This window comes from Truncatella angustata (genome assembly GCF_020726525.1).
Source record: "Truncatella angustata strain MPI-SDFR-AT-0073 chromosome Unknown BKA67scaffold_3, whole genome shotgun sequence".
In the NCBI taxonomy this organism is placed as follows: Eukaryota; Fungi; Ascomycota; class Sordariomycetes; order Amphisphaeriales; family Sporocadaceae; genus Truncatella; species Truncatella angustata.
Genome location: NW_025763383.1, coordinates 904,029 through 925,680, shown reverse-complemented (window position 1 = coordinate 925,680; position 21,652 = coordinate 904,029). Strand labels below are relative to the sequence as shown.

General features: G+C 47.6%; 7 protein-coding genes across 7 annotated transcripts; 4 read left to right on the top strand and 3 right to left on the bottom strand.

Moving 5' to 3' along the window:
• Window positions 1-1,079: 1,079 nt before the first annotated feature.
• BKA67DRAFT_559800 (uncharacterized protein) lies at window positions 1,080-2,497 on the top strand. Its single transcript, XM_046102422.1, has one exon. It carries the CDS (start codon window positions 1,282-1,284, stop codon window positions 2,419-2,421), a length of 1,140 nt encoding a protein of 379 aa, XP_045959468.1. The 5' UTR covers window positions 1,080-1,281; the 3' UTR covers window positions 2,422-2,497.
• A 2,575-nt stretch (window positions 2,498-5,072) lies between these two features.
• Window positions 5,073-6,707, bottom strand: BKA67DRAFT_534136 (uncharacterized protein; the record flags this gene model as incomplete). The annotated part of the gene is made up of 4 exons (XM_046099810.1): window positions 5,073-5,286; window positions 5,344-6,014; window positions 6,093-6,247; window positions 6,281-6,707. The coding sequence occupies 4 exons, from the start codon at window positions 6,705-6,707 to the stop codon at window positions 5,073-5,075; spliced, it is 1,467 nt and encodes a 488-aa protein (XP_045959467.1).
• A 2,760-nt stretch (window positions 6,708-9,467) lies between these two features.
• BKA67DRAFT_559798 (formyl transferase) lies at window positions 9,468-10,918 on the top strand. The gene has a single exon (XM_046102421.1). The coding sequence runs from the start codon at window positions 9,572-9,574 to the stop codon at window positions 10,655-10,657; it is 1,086 nt and encodes a 361-aa protein (XP_045959466.1). The 5' UTR covers window positions 9,468-9,571; the 3' UTR covers window positions 10,658-10,918.
• A 103-nt stretch (window positions 10,919-11,021) lies between these two features.
• BKA67DRAFT_657150 (uncharacterized protein) lies at window positions 11,022-12,662 on the bottom strand (the record flags this gene model as incomplete). Its single annotated transcript, XM_046107067.1, has 5 exons — window positions 11,022-11,252; window positions 11,304-12,156; window positions 12,208-12,455; window positions 12,510-12,580; window positions 12,641-12,662. The coding sequence occupies 5 exons, from the start codon at window positions 12,660-12,662 to the stop codon at window positions 11,022-11,024; spliced, it is 1,425 nt and encodes a 474-aa protein (XP_045959465.1).
• A 3,415-nt stretch (window positions 12,663-16,077) lies between these two features.
• On the top strand, window positions 16,078-16,777 carry BKA67DRAFT_657149 (uncharacterized protein; the record flags this gene model as incomplete). Its single annotated transcript, XM_046107066.1, has 2 exons — window positions 16,078-16,297; window positions 16,359-16,777. The coding sequence occupies 2 exons, from the start codon at window positions 16,078-16,080 to the stop codon at window positions 16,775-16,777; spliced, it is 639 nt and encodes a 212-aa protein (XP_045959464.1).
• A 1,756-nt stretch (window positions 16,778-18,533) lies between these two features.
• BKA67DRAFT_559780 (mannosyltransferase putative-domain-containing protein) lies at window positions 18,534-19,341 on the top strand. Its single transcript, XM_046102420.1, has one exon. The coding sequence runs from the start codon at window positions 18,651-18,653 to the stop codon at window positions 19,317-19,319; it is 669 nt and encodes a 222-aa protein (XP_045959463.1). The 5' UTR covers window positions 18,534-18,650; the 3' UTR covers window positions 19,320-19,341.
• Window positions 19,342-19,356: 15 nt separating this feature from the next.
• On the bottom strand, window positions 19,357-21,481 carry BKA67DRAFT_559779 (uncharacterized protein). The gene has a single exon (XM_046102419.1). The coding sequence runs from the start codon at window positions 21,323-21,325 to the stop codon at window positions 19,640-19,642; it is 1,686 nt and encodes a 561-aa protein (XP_045959462.1). The 5' UTR covers window positions 21,326-21,481; the 3' UTR covers window positions 19,357-19,639.
• Window positions 21,482-21,652: the final 171 nt, after the last annotated feature.

Here is a 21,652-nt window from a genome sequence, read left to right as displayed (position 1 = left end):
CGCTTCTTGGCCGCATTTCCTCATGAGTGATATGTTCTTCTTGAGTATTCGGGCTTGGCCCGTCCTAAGTAGGGGAAGGTCATCTATGACTGATTCAGTATATGGTGTCCGTAGCTTCCTGAGAAGACTAATAGTTAAGCTTCGAGCTGAAGAATATTCTGGTAATAGGCAATCATATTGGAACGGTCAAGCCCATCAGCGCATTGTGCTAGTGGCAGATCAACTTCAATTGCGCTCAAAGCAGGTCGAAGCACCTAGGCGAACTGCAAGAGGGCCGATTGAAACTTAAACTCTCATGATAGCATGTTAGTGAATATACCTCACAATTTACACGTAACAATGTCCAAACAGTGAGATCAGGAACAACAGGTTGTAGCCCTGAACTTTGATTACTTCGATCACATGGGCAGGAAAACATCGTGTTTAGCCCAAATCATGCCGGTACTGCACCCTCCACGGATTAAGCACATTCAGGGTTTGTAATTCTACAAAATATCGGCGACCAAGTCCTGACGTTCCATTCTACCATACACCCTGCTTGCAATTTAGTTTGATTTATGAGAACAACCGCTTACTCAGCGGGATTATAGCACATTGTCGCTGATCTGCCTTGGATCCACCCGAGAGACCTTGTCATATTCAATGCACTACAGTAGGGAAGAGTTCTCGTAATCGACTCCATACGTCATGAAAGTGCCGTCTAGTGGTACGATAGAAAAAACAGATCAATAGTCGTGAGTTTCGGATCTTGCACAAGCTATACATATTGCCTTGCAGAACAAAGTTTGCGTGATATGTAAAATCATGTTACTAATGGTAAGTGATAGTGCTTGACATAAGCCCGATGTATCAAGGTTTACCACACAATCTCTGCAAGAATTTAATGCTAAGAAAGTACTTCAAACTGTTCGAACTGTGCCACGTCATGCAAAGAATGAGAGATTATACATAGAAATAGGCATTTTTGAACGTGTAAGAAGCAGAGGAAGAATCAAATGCAAAATTCGCGGGGCCAGGGCGGTATATGGTAAGAATCGACTTGTCTGTACGCCGGTATTAACGGGTCAAGCGCGGGATATGGGCTGATTTCAGCGCCGTCATTTAGTGCCATGCTAATGTTGCGGGTCCGCATATTAGGCCAACGGCCGTCACAAGTGGTGGTATAAGAAAGAATCCAATTCCCACGAGTCTCAGAGATACTGAATACACGACCGCATCTCAAAGATTTTCTGTCAGATTCTCGCTCTTTATTTCTCCCTGTTTTCAAAACACAGTTTCAACATGACAAATACCAACGGAAACCGAGGCTTGTGGCTTGCCTCTTTTGAGGAGCCTGCAAGGATCATTGATCTACCCACCCCAACAGCTACTCCAGGCTCGGTGGTGGTTGAGATTCTAGCAACATTTATTGTTCCTTATACAAATGCCATCCATGCCGGCAAACTTCCCCTACTGAATCTTCATCTCCCTTTGGTGCCACATCCCACATCTATCGCCCGGGTTTATTCAGTGGGACCGGACACCATCCGCTTGACGAAAGGCGACCTGGTCTTTGTTGATGCAACTGTCCGCGCACGAGATGATCCCAATGTGGTAATAATGCAGGGTCACCATGGTGGAGAAGGTAAACAGGGAGCCCGATTGATGCAAGGAGAATGGCGCGACGGTTCTTTGCAGCGGTACCAGAAGGTGCCTCTAGAGAACTGTTACTCACTAGACGAACAACGCCTGTTTGGAAAGCTTAACTACGACGCGGCTGATCTTGCAGCTATCCCGCTCTACCAGGTCGCTGCTGGTGCTATACTTGAAGCAAAGACAATCCAAGCCGCAGAGACCGTTATCATCGGACCTTCCGGTGGCAGTTTTGGTGGTGCGGCCGTGGAGTTGGCATTGGCCATTGGTGCGAACGTGATTGCCTTGGGGCGCAATGAGAGCAAGCTCGAAGAGATGAAACGTGCTTTGGGCAGCCCACCACAGTTCGACTACGTCGTAATGTCGGGTGACTCGGAGAAGGACACTGCAGCCATTCTTGAACGAACACCCAATAGAGCGGGCGCGGAAGTCTACAACGACTGGACTCCGGGCAATATGGCCGAGCCACCCTACCTTCAAGCGGGTCTGCGCTCTCTGAAGACCGGTGGAACAGCTGTCCTCAGTGGAGGTGCATCACAAAATGGTCAGATCCCTTATGCATATATGGTACACAAGAACTTGACCGTCAGTGGAAAGTGGATGAGTAGCCCACAGACGCTTCAACATGTTATCACGTTGATCACCCAGGGAGTCTTGAGAATCGGAAGAAATGGTGGAGCGAAGGTGGCTGTGTATAACCTTGACGATCATCATGAAGCCTTTAACAACGCAGAGAAGACAGGGGGTTGGAGGGATTATACCATCATCACACCGAACACTTCCAAGTAGCTTGTCTAAGCGACGTTGCGGTACTTTTCCGTAAGAAATAGTTCAATACTAGTTTTAATAGAACGATTAAAGCAAAGTGATAGATCTAAACAAGAAGATTTGCCTTAGTCTAGAGCCGCATTCGCTTCTTCGGCAGCCACGGCGACATTTCGGTGTTCATTCCCCTCTTGCCCAAGACAATTGTTTCATCATTATCTCGCTCAATTATTTCCCGGAATTCGGATTTGGGAGATTCGCTCTCACCTCGGCTAGTATCACGCTCATCCGCATGCTCGTCGCATTCGTCTTGCGAGAATTCGCCATCGGAAACAACAGAAGTAGCCTCCACCATAGACTGACTCGAACCAAAGAATAAAGTATGTTCCACGAGCATTTTCGTCAATTTCATAGTAAGTAGATGATGAATCAACAAGGTTTAGAGCAAACAGGATGTCTAAAGAGCCTCCCACTTCGCCTTTCGAATGCAAATCGAGCTCAGTTGAAAGCGCTTGAGCTTTCTATGTACAAGTCTACTCAATCCACGTCTCATAACACCTTAAGCTCAATACTGACCACACTCCTAAAGGCACTAGATCAAGCAGTGCCGTCTCGCCAATTCAGTTCCCTACGTACTAGGGCGGAATTGTCGCTACGTCTTCTTCTCCGCATGGTGGCTGCTCCGTCAGAGGCACCGCCGCATCGTCTTCTTGGTGAGGTGATTTCATACCTCCTAGGCCTACTGATCTTAGTGTAAAAGGGGCCTTCATGCAATGACGGTGGTGCAGCATCTCTCAGTATTCGCGCCGCAATTCATCCACGCCACCTTTGTTCGCCTAGTTCTGTGCACAAAACTACTTATCTATCTGGGTCTAGGCAGTTTTTAGGACTTCTTCGATTTGATATCAATCTTCGTTGCCTTGGAGATTCCGAATTGTATTAGGCGGGTCGGCACGAGCGGCATTGTTGGGAAGACCAATTGAGGTGATTCCTGCAGCCGCGAGACTGATCCCAAAGGTTGCTGGGACATTGGTTGTCCTAATTTCGTTTAATACGCATGGTTTAGACGGGGGAAACATGCTACTAACAGCCTCTCCTGCTTGGTTTTGCTTGATGTGGACGAATCGCATCACCGTGTTTAGGAAACAATCTCAGCTAACTTCAAAAAAAGTTATCGTTGGTTGCCAATTCATGTCTGGGTCGTTTATGTCACCACCACCTCCTTGTAAATTTAATGCGTATTCATGCTTCATCTGCACTTTCCATCTCACAAATGCATTAATAACCAGATTGTAACGAGAGATATTTCTGACTAGGGGTGGAACTTGGCCTGAGTTGTCTATATTCTCCGGCGCAAACCACACTGTCGCATATTAGACGATGAATAAAAGATCGTACTCTCGAGTCATGCTTAAATATAGCTTCTGCTTCGTTTGGGGTTTAGACGGTACGCGATGACAATGCGTTGCGGCTAGACATCTACTCGGTCAATTTTTGTCATCATACTGAGAAATGGTCATTCAATAGACCGGATAAGTGCACCATTCTATTGGTTTCTTGCACAGTACTACAAGTTGGTGAATCGTCTGTGGGTGGTCGAATGTGGCATGAACAAAGTCCACTAGAACCAGTATCGCACTTTGGCCCATGCCTGTTGACCTGCTCCGGTGACTTCCAGTTGTGTCGTGTCATTTCTGATCTTCTCTCCCGAGTTTCACTCAATTGCGTTGCCCAAAGTTTGTTTTTCACAAGCCAGCTCTTCTTGTAATGTCCTCTCGTGATTTTAGGCTTTCCTCCCGGTGGTGAGCCAGGTTGTAGAGTTTATCGTCATACAACCGAATTTGCTCCCGAATCTAGTTTCAAATATATCAAAAACACCAAAAGACCTCAAATATACAAAAAGGTCTCGTAATCGGATCTCTATCCTGGCTCTGGTGTTGTCTAAATTAATGGACCCATTAACCATAATGTTGCAACATGCGCTGCTTACCACGAGCTACTTGCAGTGTTAACAAAGCAACAGAGGAAGTTGATAGAGGTTGCACCCTGTCTTTTGACTTGAATCCTGCCAGCATCAAGCACTATTTCGTTCGTTGTTGTTATTCTTGAACCACAATCAAATATAGGTCTCCACAGCGCATTATTTACACCTATAATAGAAATCATACTCTGCGTTGAATCGAGCCACTCAGCCATGTAGTAAGGTGAGTGGCATTGTCTTCTTGACTAATCTTGGCCCGATTCAAACCACGTGCATCCCCTTACGGGACGATTACTCACGACAAATCATGATAGCAAGTTGTGGCTAATGAAGTCCTTTCGCATAAATACACCTGTCAAATCACTTTAGCCTCGCTAGCTAGGGCTATTCCATGTCGTCTGCTCCATGAATTTTGAGCGTCTACTATGCTGAGGCAAGCGCTGACGAGTCGTCGACGGTGCTATCAAATCATGCATATGGAAGTCCTCCAAATCACAAAGCTGGAACTTCTGCTGGCAAAGATGTGGCCACCCATTCAATTCCAGATTGCACTGTTATGTTTCACTAGTGATGACAACCAACGTTGAACGATTCTTGAGGCAATTAAATATTGCATCAAGAGTTCGCCCGTACATAGTTGTGGCTATCGGGAACTTTGATGCTGCGTGTCCACTTTCGTCACTTAATCAAGTGCTCAGACTTCGGGGTCAATAGACTGGGGATTGGCGAAGACGTTCTGAGGGTCGACTTGTCGCTTGACCGCCTTCAGTCGCTTATACAATACATCGCCGTAGTACATACGACTTGCAGTGTCCTTATCGTACTCAGAATCTACGTAGGGAAGGTAGGCTCCGTATCGGTCAATATGATTCGTCAAGGACTTGTTGAGAGCATCAAGAAAGTTGATACTACGCCCTTGAATTAGCATGGTTTTAATGGCGATTGGCAAGAATGAATGGACTTACCCTTCCCGGGGAAATATTTTGTCGGTGTCCACAGATGCTTGGTGTTGTGCAACCCACATAGTGTCGCGAGCTCCATATGCCGCGAAATTTTGATCCTTTCTATTGATCTGACTTCCTGCACCGCCATAGAGATCCAAGATTGCGTACCATCCGAAGCTCTGTTTTTGTCCCGTGGAAGCAATGAATCGCATATAGCTGATTACCGACTCTCGTGAGGCGCCTGGCTGAGGTATTGTGACACTTTTGGCATAAAAGTTGCCCCGTCCCTTACATGTATCGGCAACAGTTAAATCATCTCCGGCAAGACATTTAAGAGCATCAATCCAACTTAATTCTTTCATAGTGAAAGACTTGGGTTTGGCCACATCCTGGAGGAGTGCAGGCGCTATGGTGCTCTTGAAGCTTTCGAGCGACCCTAGAAATGTCCCGCCAACGTTGAACCATGTTCCAGGACCAAGGACGACACCAAATGAAATATTCCGGTTCATAACGGAAGCATCGTTCGACACAGCTTGCAGATGCAAAAACGTATCTGCAGCAGCCTCGATATCCTCTATGGGTGCAGAGGGTGAGAGATCAATGTCCCACTTCACTACCTGTTTGGGAGCAGGATGGGTTTGAAGGTAGAAGTTGACTGCAATCCCGATCATGTCTGCGGCTCCTCTCATGGCCTATTACATGGGTTTCTTAGTGTATGAAACAGTTTACTATAGTGGTTGATTGGCGCTTGGTATAGCAAATAGACTTACGTAGAAGATAGTGGAGTGTTGGTCTTGATTGGCATGAATCAAGCTTCCGTCGGCGAGTATGACATCTAGGCCAACAATCTGGTCTAGAGCTAGACCCCAAGCACGCGAGAAGTGGCCATAGCCACCGTGAGTATAATGGCCGCCAATACCCACAGCTGAACAGGTGCCATGAGCAAGAGCGCGCTTACCTTGATTCCAGATAGCAAGACCCAAAGGGCCTAGCCTAGTTCCACCTCCAACCTTGGCAATTCCAGTCTTTTGGTCTATCTCTACGTCCCGAAAATTCTGTAGATGAACAATCATCATGCCATCAATGCCACCATTGCTGAAGCTGGCGTAACTATGTCCGCCACATTTGGCCTGAACGTGTATGCCATGATTAGAGGCGCAGATGATAGCCTCCGAAATGTGCTGGAATGTCTTCGGAGTAATAATAACAAGGGGTTCATACGATAGGCGCGTATTGAATGTGCTTGCATGAATCTTCCAATCTGGATCATTCTTTACGATGAATGGGACTGATCTGCTTGCAAGACATTCTAAAATGTGCTTAGAACAGGATCTTTTAGCAGCGGGCTGATTGGGTTTCAAGGACGATGGAGGGTCGCTTGCCATTGGGCTAGGCAGAAGGTAATCACAGAAATTATGGCTCGGATAATATGTGAGAGGTCTTTGAGGTCTGTGAGAGAGAAGATCAGATGAAGAACGAAATTCTGTCAAAAATCTGGGCAAGTACGAAAAACGTCAGTCTGTGGCCTGAGGTAGGTTCATAGTTGAAAGAGGATAGACGTATGCTTCAGGGTGATGTACTCATATGAGAATGAGGCTATGTGGCAATTCTTCAGAAAGGTTTGTGCTTCTAACGTATGATGCTCTTTTTTGATTGCTGACCTATCATGATGAGAGGTTTTATTGCATAGGTTAGTGCGCCGATCGTTGTCGTTGTGAGAAAGCAGAGCAGGAACAAAACTCTCCCACAACGGAAGTGTCGACCAGGTATCATGCAAGGGCTAAATAATTCGGCTCCGACTCAAGCGACGGGAGTATAGAAGTTTGCTAAACGAAGTTTGGATTTAGTACATTCTTTAGACAGATCACAAACCCAATTATTCACATTCACATAAAATCTTGTTAATATGTGTTCAAATTTGAAGACCTTTTATTGACGTTTTCACCTGCATCGCCGCATTAAGCGTTGTTTGTGACTTAATATGTTTTCTCTTGAAGGAAGTATGTATCAATTGATACAAACCAGAATTCTTCACGGTAGGCTGCACTATAGTCTATACCGTCTCAGGTAGGGAATACCTGTTCACCCACAAGCGGAAAACCGCAGCTAGACTAGATAATTTCAAGTAAGCAACAGCAGTATACATAGCTTCAAATCATTCCGTTCTTATGGAAAAATGTGCCGTCCCATTTCACTTTATTAGGTTGCTGGCTGGGTGCTCTAAATATTCTCGATCTTGTTCTATGCATCGAACTGAGTTGTGCTTTCTTAAAACTCTCAGTCCATTGAAGTTCTTGCTATTTCCACGTTTTGATGGGTCGAGAAACATATGTAAAGAGGAGTGGGGGGAGACGTTTTGCGTCTTGGATTGGTTATTTGTTTTTCAATGAAAATAAACTATTGGGTTGTGTCTTTGAGAGACTGCCTAGTTTGACTTTTTTTCTTGGCCTGTATAAAAACGAGATATTCGACATAAGCCCAGAGTCTATTCCTCTCACAATAATGGCTTTCAGCCAACAAGAAACTAAACCGGCTGACGAATACCCCTCCAGCTCCCTGCTGTCAAAGCATATGATCTCCAGTGTCAATTCAAGCACTTCAAGTAACTCTTCAAGCCAGTAATTCTTGCATTCTTACAATATGCCCTGAATATTTTCTCTCTTATAGGCTCCCCACGAACGCCAGCGATAAAAAACGAGTAAAATTATAGCAGATACTAAACTACAGCTTTCGATTTTTAAGGGGGTTCAAGAGTATCAAAAAGCCCAATCGACTCTGATACGCAATATTGCGCTCCAGAGACCTGCTGGAGGGGGCAGAACCCCATTTCGAAAATTTTTACTCTTATAAAACAACCATCCATGTAAATCTTCTTAAACTGTTGAAAACATGAAGAAGGCTTGCGATGTTGTCTAGAACCAAATCTCCGTCTTTGTACTCGGTCAGCCTTGTTTTGGGCCGTTTTGGGCCGTTTTGGACTGGTCTCAGTCCGATCTAGTCTACTCAAGAACTGGCAATGCACCTTTAATCATGTGATGTGTTTACAAGTTTGCTGTGTATACACAATTTGATAATGATTGGGAGGCGAAAAAGTAGAATCTAGATAGATGCTTCGGGACGATTTTGCCTGATAATCCTCGCAGCCAGTGACTTCCCGAAAGTCTATTCCAAACAATTTTCGGTCAAATTTCCATTCGTGTACCGAATTGGATAGTGCCCTTTTTGGTCTTGTTCGAGGGCCGAGCTCCATCCAGTTTTATGTGATTATGGCGATATAGGTTTCTCCCAGCAAGTTGTGGATCTTGAATCATCTAGCAAACGCATGATACGGGTTCACAGTTGAATTACAACTTCCATCCATGAGGTCCGATCATAAGCTCCAAGGCTCTGTGCACGGTCTTACATGTTTGTGAGCATGCTAGGAGATTGCGAATGGTTTTCCGGTAATGACAAGCATCTTGAAGAGACAGTAATATATATCATCGATTAGCAGCAACATGTTGAGAACCAATCAACCGCACTAATTATAGAGCAATAGGTAGCAATGTCAATAGCTTCATCACGTCCAATCGGCCACATTCGACATGTTGTGTTCGGGCTGCTCAAGATCTAGAAGGAATGATGTAAATTTATCAATTTCAGTGTAAGTAAAAGAAGAAGGAAGTTTTAGAAGCAAGCCACAACGCATACGCGTATATTCTCAACAGTCGTTAGATGGAATGCCAGTGTAGGTTGCGAGACTTCATGGGACAACTCACGACGTTTGTTAGACCTGGTTGATAACTATGTCGATGTAAGATTGACCTGTTGGAATTGATGATCTCTTTCTCGCAAATGTTAATAGTCGACCCATGAATATGTGTAGCATGGAATCATGAAGTGCTGAATAGATGTCGGCAGGTGCGTTATCATCCACAACACGATTAAATGGCTCGGGCAAATATGCTAATTGTCAATAAGATAAATCTTACTGGTGGAACTTAATGGAACATCTCCACCTTCAATATACAGGCAGGTCATACACTTTCGCGTTATGTATGTGTGTATGGGTTACCGCTTCACACTGCATTTGACGTGGTTCGTGTCTACTGTACTTGATACAGCCGAAAGCGGAGATCTTTCAGCAGTGGGGCCGGCTAATGTGTCACGCCTGCAAATTCTAACCTTCAACACGCGGGACGTGACGAGTCGAAGATGTGCCAAATCCAAACTCTCCAAGACCAATTACTCGGGGATACGGGCTAGCTAGATGATCGCCGGGTTCAGCTGTCGTACCGTCAGGCTGACAACCATTGGCCGGCGCTATTGCACAACAGCTTGTATTACAGCCACAGTAGAACGTCCTGTCGTAGTGACCACAAGACAAGCCGCACCGATCATCACCGCTTCCAAAGCTAGCTTCAACAGCTGGCAGTCCCAAAACCGGTCCTACAGCACCACTAAGAAGAAGGCGAGCGAGCTCACCAAGATCGACCGCAAGATGTCTGCTGGAAAGGACTACTACCTCACGCTGTCCTGCCCGGACAAGCCCGGTATCGTGCACGCTGTGACCGGCATGCTCGCGGCCCAGAAACTGAACATCCTGGACCTGCAGCAGTTCTCTGACCGCACCTCGGAGAAATTCTTTATGCGTGTGCATTTCGGTCATGCTGACTCCACGGCCAGTATCGATGAGCCTTTAAAGGCTCTGTCTCAGGAGTTGTCATTTGACCACTACGAGGTGCGGGCCACCGCCCAGAAGCCCAAGGTTCTGATCATGGTGTCCAAGATCGGACATTGTTTGAACGACTTGTTGTTCCGTACCCAGAACAAGCAGCTGGGCATCGAGGTGCCGCTCATCGTGTCCAACCACCCAGACTACAAACAGCTGGCCGAGGGGTACGGCATCGAATTTCACCACCTGCCTGTTACCAAAGACACGAAGCTTGAGCAGGAGAAGCAGATCCTGGACTTGATCAAGAAGCACGACATCGAGCTCGTCGTTCTGGCTCGGTACATGCAGGTCCTGTCACCCGGCTTGTGCTCAGCCATGAGCGGCAAGATCATAAACATCCACCACAGCTTCTTGCCGTCGTTCAAGGGCGCGAAGCCCTACCATCAGGCCTTTGAGCGTGGTGTCAAGATTATTGGTGCCACAGCTCACTTCGTCACGGCCGATCTTGACGAGGGTCCGATTATTGAGCAGAGGGTCGCCCGTGTCGACCACGCTATGAGCCCCAAAGAGCTCGTTGAGGAAGGCAGCAACGTGGAGAGCCAGGTGCTAGCCGCGGCTGTCAAGTGGTGGAGTGAGAACAAGGTCTTCCTCAATGGCCACAAGACTGTGGTGTTCAACTAAGCTAAGATTGTGAAATTTCTGGCTAGAGAGCATTTCTGTTCATAAATCGTGATATATAGGAAAGGCGTCCAAAATGAATATCAAAAGTTCAATTAGTTAGAGAAGATGAATTCTCGACTGCCAAGATAGCGTATCAAACTACCTAGACCCGGTACCAAATCCGCAAAGCCGGCTGCCATAAGCCGCCGAAACAATGGAGACACTGCCGCTGAGTGGTAAGAGCGAGTGGCCGTGCTATCATAACTTTCATTTCGAGGGGCCGATAAACCAGCATTTGTGAGTGGTAATAGGTCTGGCCGTCTATTGTGCGCCTGGCTCTATTATATCTAGGTTCTAATTTTGCAAGTTTCCTGACCAAAACACATCACTTTCCGCCCGAGAACGACACAACAGCCCATTTGCCGCTCCAAGCCCATTTTCTAGCTCCACTGTCACCGCCGCCGCCTTCGGTGGCACGAATCTGTTCATCCTGGCCAGGTTTCAGCCCAACGACCACGTCTGCTTTGCACGTACGAAGAGCTAGAACATTAACGCCGGAGCCGGGGCCAAGCGGGCCGATCGCTTCTGTGAATGGAGTTGTCGGATCCCATATAGCCTTGGTGGAGAAGTCAGTATATGTCATTGTTGAACCTGGATTGGTACTCACATCTCCGGTCAATTTCCTATAATTCAAGTCGCCCTTGAAAATGACCAGCTCACTGGTCTTGAGGTCCTCGTGCAAGTCCTTCTCGGCGGGCAACCTCCAGAAGCTTCCTCCATGCGTCCAGAAAGCATTCGGTCGGATTGTAAGTTGACCCTCAGCATGGAAACCGGCCCAGTTCTGAAACAAAAAGGTGAGTTCGTCCACCTCGCTGTCCGTCAAAGGCGCCGGGGTCTTGTCCTGGAGCTTCTCATCGTCCGACGGTGTCTCATAGAAGGGTTTGGGGCTTGCCAAGGCACCGAGAAGTGCTGCAAAGTCTCCAGGTAACACATCTGACACAAACCATGGAATACTTTTGGGATGCAACACAACATGGGTTGCAAGCCCAGCAGAGAGCAGATAGCCGGCCAAGATGAGGTCCACATACAGCTCAAAACCAGCATTGTCGAGGACAATATCGACGCGGCGCTCCTTCTTGCCCTCGTCGCGGGCCTTTCTCAAAACATCGAATGCGGTGTCGAGGTCGTTGATCAGTATGTTCTTCTCGCTGGCCTTGCGAGCTTCAGAACCTTGGAGCTTCTGGATATCCTCATATGTCAAGCTCGTTAGTAACGACAAATCGGTGGCATTGCCCCACAGGCAGATCTCCATCATCTCCCTGAACAAGATCTCTTGTGCTTCTTCCGCCTCCGGTCCAGTCTTGCTCTTGTCGTTTTGGATTTGAATAACAAGATCCCGGTACCGACCAGCAAGTTCCAGCACAGCCGGCCGAGAGGATCGGAACGTACTCATCTTCTGTCTAGAGAAAATGTCATATGACTTCCAGTGTTGCGACAGACTGAACGATGTGTTGATGCGCCTAACTATGATCAGTTATGCTCGGACCATTATTCTGCCGTTTGCTTCACACCTGTATAAATAACACTCGCTGTAGAGCCAGGGCACATTGAACCAAGTCGGGGTACCCAATTTCTCCAACTCTTGATTGTACAAGGCTATGTCAGGCTTTCCGTCATCTCGTATCGGCGTGAGGTGGCGGTCATGTTGCAATTCGTACTTTAGCTTGCCGAGCTCTTCGACGATCTTCTTGCCCTCGTCTTGCTTGGGCTTGTCATCGATCTGTGTGATTGTTCGGTAGACATCGTCAATGGCTTGCGTCTATCTTTGAAGTCAGTCTGAAGTGCTTGTTCAAGTGATGCTATGATTGCTGACAATTATCACTGGCCAGCGGTCTCTGGCAGATATGAACGCAAACGACGTCTTGTCGCTGGTCAAATATAGTGCTACAATCCGAACCTTGTTAGCTCATACTTGTTTTCCATGAGTCAAAAGAGCAATCTTACGTGTCTTAGTATCCAGATCCATGGTTTCGGATGCGAGCAGCGAACGTGAAATGTGATTCGTAGACTTGGAGGCCAGAGATCTTTTTACAAGTCGCGAAAGGCCGCTTCCGTCGCGATTCAGATGCGCTGCGTAAATGGTGGGGGGTTGTTGGAGGGGTCCTTGGCGGGGTAGTTCTCATATCCCAATAGTTGAAAGTCCCGCTTATTCTGATATTTCAAAGATGTCCTCCGTCTTGAAATCCATCCACTCCGTCAAGCCTGATCGATGTCAATGATGCTGAAAGGTGAGTAGACGTCAATGTGCACATCTCGATGTTAGCCGTAGTTATATCTTACTTATTTTGAGGCTCTCTCAAGCCAAAAGGTATCGCCATGCCGGCTTTGTGACTCTGGTCAAACAGCGCAGAGGCCGACAAGCGGGACGCGTCAGTCACTCCGCCGGGCCGAAACACCAGCTTCAGAATGTGAAGCAAGCTCTCCTCGAATTCGCAAAGCCATATCAGTGTGTTCTATTATTGGACTATGCCTGATGATTGGGTACGCCCCAGCATCACCGGACAATGGTGACCAGTTTATTCAAGGTGTTAAAGACTAATGTGCCAGATCTTTCCAGACGAGCGTCACCTTGTCGAACTAGACTAGTCCAAACTTCATGTGCTTTGTGGGGATCGCAGAACAAGAGAACAGCATGATAAACGCGATCGCTGGTGCTGATAAATTTCGAATCAAGTAGTTCCAAGCCAGTAGGTGAACATTGCCCATTATGATAACGTTTACGTTGGTGATCCTTGATGCAGCGGCCACAAACTGGCTGAATAATCTTGGGTTCAGTGATCCTATCGGGCCAGAAGTTTTCTTAGCTCGGCAATATACAAGCGTGAAGTCTGTGAAATCAGATGCGTCTTTGTAGCAGCTGGTTGCTCGATGGAGAAAAGGAGGAACACATTCTGAGAGCCTGACGAGCCTGAGTCTCGATCTCACGACTCAGGAGCTTGAGTTATTGCAACTCTACTGTTTACTAAAGATCTTACGCTAGCATCAAGATGAATGAGATGCAATGTTCTTTGAAGGGTCGTTGGTCTCCTGTGCCCCGATAGCGAAAATGTACAAAATTCTAATTGTTATACTGAGAAATTGGAGAAAGGTAGTGATCTTACAAACCTACTCTTAGATCTACTCTTGAGAATAGACATCTAACGGAGGCGGCCACCACGGTGCAACCCAATACCTGATTCCAAAGAATAGAGGCGGCCGGGTTTCTCGAATTCTCATGCTCATACATCTCATTGAGATCCTAGGATTCAATGCAATGCGGCCTCAATCTCCACCACCGTCACCGTGGCCGTGTCTGGCCAGGTTCACAAGGACAACATCATTGTGCCTGTTAAATACGTACGTCTAGGCGATGGTTACGAACGCAATTTCCGAGTCGTCGTTTGCGTACTCAGATTACTCCCTGGCTATCTACGCGAACATTCACATGTGGACAGAGAGGTCAAGCTGTGTAGAGCAAACTGAGCCACTAGGTTTTCGAGCCGAGTAGTACGGGAGATTTCCCATTGATACACCTACACATCCTGCATTCGGATCTGTGTCGATTGGGCAAGCAATCTAGTAGCGAAATTACCAGATTTTCACTCTGGGCTAGGTGCAGGTTCCATGCAACTAGCTGATTCCTTCTCTTGGCCATATCTGGACTAGAACCGCCCGCACTTCCATTCAAGCTACAGAATTTCCCTCTTGTTCTAGAGCACAAATTTCAGCTATGGTGGAAATGACATTCTACATGAAGTAAGTGGGCTCCCAGTAAGCTTTGAGTACCCGGCCCGGGGCCCCATACAAAGAAAAGCAGCTTGAGTTGAATCCATGGATGATCCCGGGGTGTGAAGGAACGAAATTTGTGGCAATGAATGGGGTATAATTCCTGGGGTACATCGAAGATGCTCAAAGTAGAACTGTTCGACAGAGGAAATCAAAATTAGAGCTAAATTATACTACATTTTAGAAAATCTGCGAGAGGAAAATCTTTAGTCAAGGCAATAGCCATATTATTGATAGCCGTAAGGAGCTCATCTCGCAGCAGGTTATCGTGAGGGCCCAGCTTCGCCTTATTTCGTCCGAGCGGTCAGCAAAAATCATATGCCTCCGAGAAGAATTGACTTTGGCCATCAGCTGCTTCTCATAAAGTCCTTGCCGAAATGCCTACACCTCGGCATGAATGGGAAGGAGCCCAAAGGAGGTCCAGATCCCCCCCGTCATAGTTGTACACAACAGGTTTAGTATCATGCGCCAGGGCAGAATTCCCCTGGCTCACCAAGCCCCTAGCATCCCCACCCCCGGATTTTGCCAGTGGACCCCGGGCGCTAATAGCAGAGGGCCACTAGACCACATGTTGCAGTCGTTCCCGACAAGCTTTTGGCTGCTCAATGCTTCATCGCGCCTGGTTGGTCGACCTTGTCCGATGAATGAGGTGTGAAACTGGGGAACGAGATGATGGCTTCCAAATTTACGTGATGAATGCAACGTCCCGGCCATGGAACAGAAAGTCAGTAGCACTCAAGCAAGAACACCACCCTGCGGCATAGCGAGCTCTCGGCTCTTGTTTTGTTCCTGCAGAAATGCTACCTCCCAGATCAACCGATCCGACTATTGAAGAAACCGATTTGTTTTCTGGCTGCTAAGCAGCATCACAAATTCTATTTTTCTTGTAAGAATGATAGATGGGACTTCAGAGAGGCTGTTTATTTCGATTTTGTTGAATTTTGAAGTAATAGAACAACGGCGTATTTGCTCGCGTTATCAACGACACTAAACTCTTCTTCGGACTTTCACATGGGTTTTTGGTGATCTGATCGACTGCACTGTTAGCACTAATGCACAGTCTACGAATCACACAGGTGAAGGCATGAACCGACTACCGCTGATCATGGGGCAAACCGGCCGAGAAGCATAAACAAGACCCTTGATACCCCAGACTCGAGGCGAGCCAATCAGTTATCATCATTGGGAATCATAACGGTGCTATATCCATATTTGGCAAGTTCAATATATATTGCCTGTCGGCAAGTCACCATACGGTAATACTATTACGAAAGCAGAATAACAAATGGCGACTCCACCCCTGCCAACCTGACCACACTAAACAGGATGCTCTATTGGACGGCCCGACAGCTTTGTTTAATAGGCTTGTCTGTGACTCTGAGACTACTCGTCTGCGCTAACAACCTGTGACGGTGTCCTCGTATACTTGGGATCTGGGATACACGCATGAAGACATAAAAGGTCCAACGTTTCTTCATTGCAACGTGATTTCTTTTTCTTCTTTCTTGTTCAGACACTCGTTTGCCATCTAAGTCGACTATCAATGCTCGTTGACCCTGTATAACACTACCCCAGCTCAATTTCTTGCAACAAGCAACCATAGATCTCCAAGCAAAATGAAGTACGCATTCGCCGCCGCTGCCTTCGCCGCCGTTGTCTCGGCTCAAGACATCTCCACTATCCCATCATGTGCAGTCCCCTGCGTTGATGCCTCGAGATCCAAGGTCACCTCCTGCACAGAAACTGACTACAAGTGCCTGTGCGACAACATCACCAAGATCCAGGGCGATGCTACTACCTGCGTCATCACTTCTTGCGGTGCCGATGTTGCCGTCAGTATGTGAACCCCTATTAGTCCTCTATTCATATCAAGGGAATTATCTAACGACCATCCAAGGCAAGGTTCTTCCCGCCGTCCAGGCCTTTTGCGAGGCTGTCGAGGCCGGTGGTTCAAGCTCATCCAGCTCGGCCGCTGCGACCACCTCTGCCACCAGCGTAGCTGTAACTACCAGCACCGCCGCCAGCACCAAGACCGTCGCGACCACCTCTGTGGCTGAGACGACCGCGACCGTGACCGCGACCTCCAGCGCAACATCCTCAGAGGGTTACTCTGTTTCAATCCCCGAGGGCACGACCACCGTCGTCTCGAGCACCACCTACAAGCCCACGACAATCGCGTCGACTATTACCTCTAAGGCTTCCAACGGCACCGCGTCGGCCACCTCTACCCCCACTAGCGTCGTTACTGCCGGTGCTGCCCTCGCTACCGCTGGCTCCATCGGTATGCTCATTCTCGGTGCTCTTGCTGCTTTGTAATAGTTTGCACTATTCGCTCATACCAACCTCTTTTCTTTACTTTGAGTCAAGGGAGCTGTTACGATATAACGGTTTGGGTATAGCTGGGTCGGAATCTGTATTGTGCATGAGGTTGTGGGTGAATGTGCTGTTCACGTGGATGTAATATTGGCATGTCAAAATGTAAAAAACATCATTGTCGAAGCCTTATAAATTAATATAATTCAAGCTTGGCCACTAGCACAACAACATCTGTTGCCCTTGCTATAGTCGAGTTGATGCTCGTGACTGGCCTAGTTATGGTGTCTTTTAGTCAACAATTGATTCGTGTGATCAACTTACTAACCAGAAGTCTTTAGTCAAACTCTCCTTCTTTTCTTAGCCGGAACTTATTACATTGCGCATCAAAGTTATGGTGCGAGCCCATCCAAATTACCGTTGTAAGACATATTGATGATACTAAGACAGACAGGTCTTGCAACACCTTACCGGCAACCATCATTGTCATCCCACTTGGAACGATGAGGAAGAGTTCCAGCTTCTTCTTTATTATTAAAAAAAGAAAGCAATAATTCGACAAATAATTTGATTGTATATGATACGGTCTCAACTATTCTACAGAGATAATTATTTCTGAAAACTGCCCACGGCCAGATCTAACTGATGCCTTGACACAAGACACTCACTGTTCCCTATGTTTAACAATTCTCAAAATGTCTCTGGCACGGTCACGATTGACTCATATTGGGCTGTATTTCTTAAATGCCAGATATGGGACTTTGACTGCGAATACGGCTCGTATATACGACATGATGCCCGCTCACATTGCTGGGGTTTGTGACCGCGACGCGCATACCTTTTCGTTTCACCCACTTACTCCTGACGTTTCTTTCAGTACAAAAAAAAAAGAGAGTACCTTGTCATCCAGCTGAGTATCGCATGGTTGTGCGTTTTGAGAGAAGACACATCTCGTAAATTCTTGACTGTCGTGGAGGCGATAATGTCTTGGATCCGTCGGTCGAGCAGGCCTCGAGCATGGCGGATGGTTGGGGCCCTCGCCATAGCAACGTCTCTGGTGCTTCTGCTGCAGCTCTCGAATCGGCTGTGGTGCGACCGGTTTGAAATCAGGATAGCGCTGGGCGCTCAGAAAGTATCGGGAAAGCAGCACATAAGCGCTCCGCATGTCCAGCAGTATTGGCACGTCCTACGTGACCACCTGCGCGACTTGACGCCTGATGCGGATCCGATAAAGATGGACGCGCACGCAACAAAAGAAGACCAGGAGGCCGACGCTGTAGCGAATCCAGAGCATCCGCGGCTAGATCTCATCAAGCTTCCGGATCGAACTTTTGAGGCTCTTCAGCGTAGCCACGACTCGTTCGTCAACCTCACCATCAGTTTAGCACCTGCTCTGCCATATCGTTCAGGAACTAGAGGGATCGTCATGACTGCTGGTGGGGGGTACTTCAATATCGTGATTGTCTCCTTACGGATGCTGCGACGGACAGGATCTCGCCTGCCAGTTGTTGTTTTTCTCGACACGCCGGATGATTACGATGAATACGTCTGCGACGAGCTCTTCCCGGCTCTGGTTGCGGAATGTGTGGTACTATCTAATCTATTCGACGTAGCGACACCTTCCATTCCCCAAGACAAATGTCAATATAAAGTCTTCGCCATGCTGTTTGCCCCATTTCAAGAGATGCTCTTTTTGGACGCCGATGCATTTCCCGCGCAGAATCCTGACGCGCTGTTTACTGCCGAACCTTACAAGTCTACTGGACTCGTTACGTGGCCGGATTTCTGGACCAGTACCGCCAGTTCCTTATTCTACGATATCACGAGAATTACTGTACCAACCCTGGCAGCACGTAAGAGTTCCGAGTCAGGGATTATGCTTTACGATAAATCACGACATGCTCGAGACATGCTGCTCGCGCTATTCTACAATTTCTTCGGGCCAGATTTCTACTACCCTTTGATGAGTCAAGGTGCCGAAGGTGAAGGCGATAAAGAAACATTCCTGCAAGCTGCTCTGGTGATGGATGCACCATTTTACGATGTCAAGAGCCCAGTGAGGATAATGGGGAAATGGCTGGATGGGACATGGCATTCGGCAGGTATGATGCAGGCGGATCCGCGGGAGGATTGGGAGCTTTTCCATAAAATAGGAGCTGAGTCCAAGGACTTGAAAGCCCGGTATAACGAAAAGGGGGTATTGGAAATGAGTAACAAACCCACTGATAATAGAGCGGGAAAGGATAGAGGGAAGGCAGCGGCTCCGTTCTTCATTCACAATAACATTGCCAAACTAGACGCTGAACGACTCGTGCAGCCAGATAGCACCTTGCTTGAGACAAATCGGACAGGGCACATGCAGCGGATCTGGGGCGAGCCAGAAGCACTGATTGAAGATTTCGGTTATGATGTGGAGAAAATTCTTTGGGAGGAGCTGATCGTTGCGGGATGCCAGTCAATGGCCAAAAAACACTGTTCGAGACTCCTTCGAATGTCGGAAAGCGTAATAGGTGAAGCTTGGATCAATCCACGCCTCCCGCGCTAGGTATATTATGGGGAACATTTTCACTACATCAAGTAGATAAGAATCAATGATCATAGTATTCATGTCTAACTTGGCTGAGCATAACACTTAGCTTTTTTGTAAAATATACCAAATAGCCTACCCCACAAGGAATGATGCGAGAGTAGCTGCAAAATTTTTGCAGACGTGAAATGAGGCGACAAGGTATGTGTGGGAGTATTACAGGAATAGTGTTTTTTTTTCCCCTTTTCTGACGGGAAGTTGGGATGAGTCTAGTTGCAAAGTGTTGAGGCTAAGTAACCCCACAAGTATTCTACTGGTACCAATCTATAAGGAATCGTTCAGCTGGATTGGCGAGCTCCCGTCCACATATCTGATATATCGTCGTAGATTGGTATCTGCATGCACCCACTAACTCGTCGGGGCCAAGTAGTCTCCCCAAAGAATCCCCAGCCACTTTCCCGCCGAGGATAAGCTGCTGATTGTGTGAAATTCAAGGCGGCTTGCCTGCGTTGCCACGGATGTTCAATCCGTCGATCACTATGATTGTCCAAGAGCGTAATGCTTAGGCCAACGCTTTTCGCCAGGTCAAACAACCGAACCAGTTCGCGACGATTTCCCATGTACCAAGTAGACGCAGCTTCAAACTTGAGTTCCGTGAGCTGCTGTAGTCGCCCGCGCTTCTTGGCATCAAGCACAAAAGAGATTCCCTCGAGCGTTTCTTCGTCCTCATCGGCATGAGTCATATGTAGTGTCTCAAGCTGCTCTGGTAGCGCTCGGAGAAGACGACCCTCGTCAACTTCATTCGTCCAAACAAAGCCAAATATGTATGTGCCGGCGATACGCAAATATTTGAGTTTATTGAAAGTAGAGAAACTGCTCATTGGCGACGTGTGCTGGTTCGAGGCCTCATCCCATTGATAGTCGTGTGGATAGTCAAGCCATATCTTCTCCAGACTATCTTTCTGTTTCTCCAGTGCAGCACGGATCGATTTGTAGCTGATGGGCATGTAATGCTCGGCACGGGTTTGCACCTCGCCTACAACGTAGATGAATGTCTTGAGCGCCTTGGGACTTGAAAGAAGGCGGAGAAGAGACGGGGGTGCTATCCTACAATCGCGAAGCTCTAAGTGTGTGATGTTGAGCATGCGAGGTGCCAGATATGACAAACTGGGACCAAGTCCGGATAGCCGATGCAAGTAGACACTGTCGAGTTTGGGGTGCACAAAAGCTCCAATCCAGCATTCGCCGCGCTGATCAGGGGCCGTGTACCCAAAACACATCCTGCGAAGATTCGCCAAAAAAGGTGACGAGTCGGGAGATTCTGGATTGCCGGTCTTCGACCTTTGTATAACACGATCGAGGAACCCAGTCCTCCACCCGAGAGCAGGCATTTCGAGATCCAAACGTTCCAAATTAGGGAGGCGCGATAGCAGGATTGTTAGAATGACGTTCCTCCGAATTGCCGCACTCCTCTGTGCAAGCCATATCCACCGATCGGCTTCTGTTTCGAAGACTGGAATTGCCTTGTCCGGATCATAGGCCTCGAGCTCATCTTCATCGGCGCTGTCATCAGCCGATTCCCATTCGCTCCCACTACCGTCGTCGTTGACGTGACATGGGGGTGGTGTCCCTGAGAACCTACGAGCTTGACTTCCAGGAATATCAGGTAGCAGGGCTTTAACAAGTTCCTGTTGCTCTGGGCTCAACGACCTTCCATTTTGAGATCTGTCGTGCCGTATGTCTGTCAGCCTAACATTGAGATGCTTTACGAGCCCCGCCAGATGAGGATCTCGGACAACTGCCGCGATAAGTGCATCAATGTCTTGGGCGACATCACGAGTTTGGTAGCCAAAGATGAATCGAGGTAATGAGAGCAAATCTACATGACGGTAGAGGTGTGGTGAAGCTACCGCATAGAATTGACGGGAAGACCGGAAGAAATTGGCAATATCTCTCTTGCTCTGCATAAAATCGCAGATCCGGATCAGTAGCTCTGGCGGTAGAGTCGAAATCGAAGGGGCCATCGTGCCGAGAAGATGATAGCTATGGGGCACTCCCGGCAGCCTCGATTGGAGTTGATTGGGTCCTTATATAGGACTATGAGCTACGGCATACGTAGGTCAAGTTGATGGGGGATTTATCAAAACAAATACTTTGTTGCATCTACATAGTAACACTACCGCAGCTGCGGGAACTCCCCGCCCCGGCTCCAAAAAAGAATTTTAGTGCAAGTACACATCAATTTAATAAGACAGTGGCAGCCGCTCCCAGCTGTCACGGAACTGGAGTGCTTTCAGGTCAAAAGAATATTCTGTGCTAAAAAAGCAATACATGCAGGGCGAAAAAGGCAG

What these genes read in the sequence shown, in the direction of transcription:
- BKA67DRAFT_559800 (XM_046102422.1), top strand. Translation starts at nt 1,282, where the DNA reads ATGACAAATACCAACGGAAACCGAGGCTTGTGGCTTGCCTCTTTTGAG.
- BKA67DRAFT_559798 (XM_046102421.1), top strand. Translation starts at nt 9,572, where the DNA reads ATGATCGCCGGGTTCAGCTGTCGTACCGTCAGGCTGACAACCATTGGC.
- BKA67DRAFT_559780 (XM_046102420.1), top strand. Translation starts at nt 18,651, where the DNA reads ATGCTTTACGATAAATCACGACATGCTCGAGACATGCTGCTCGCGCTA.
- BKA67DRAFT_559779 (XM_046102419.1), bottom strand. Translation starts at nt 21,325, where the DNA reads ATGGCCCCTTCGATTTCGACTCTACCGCCAGAGCTACTGATCCGGATC.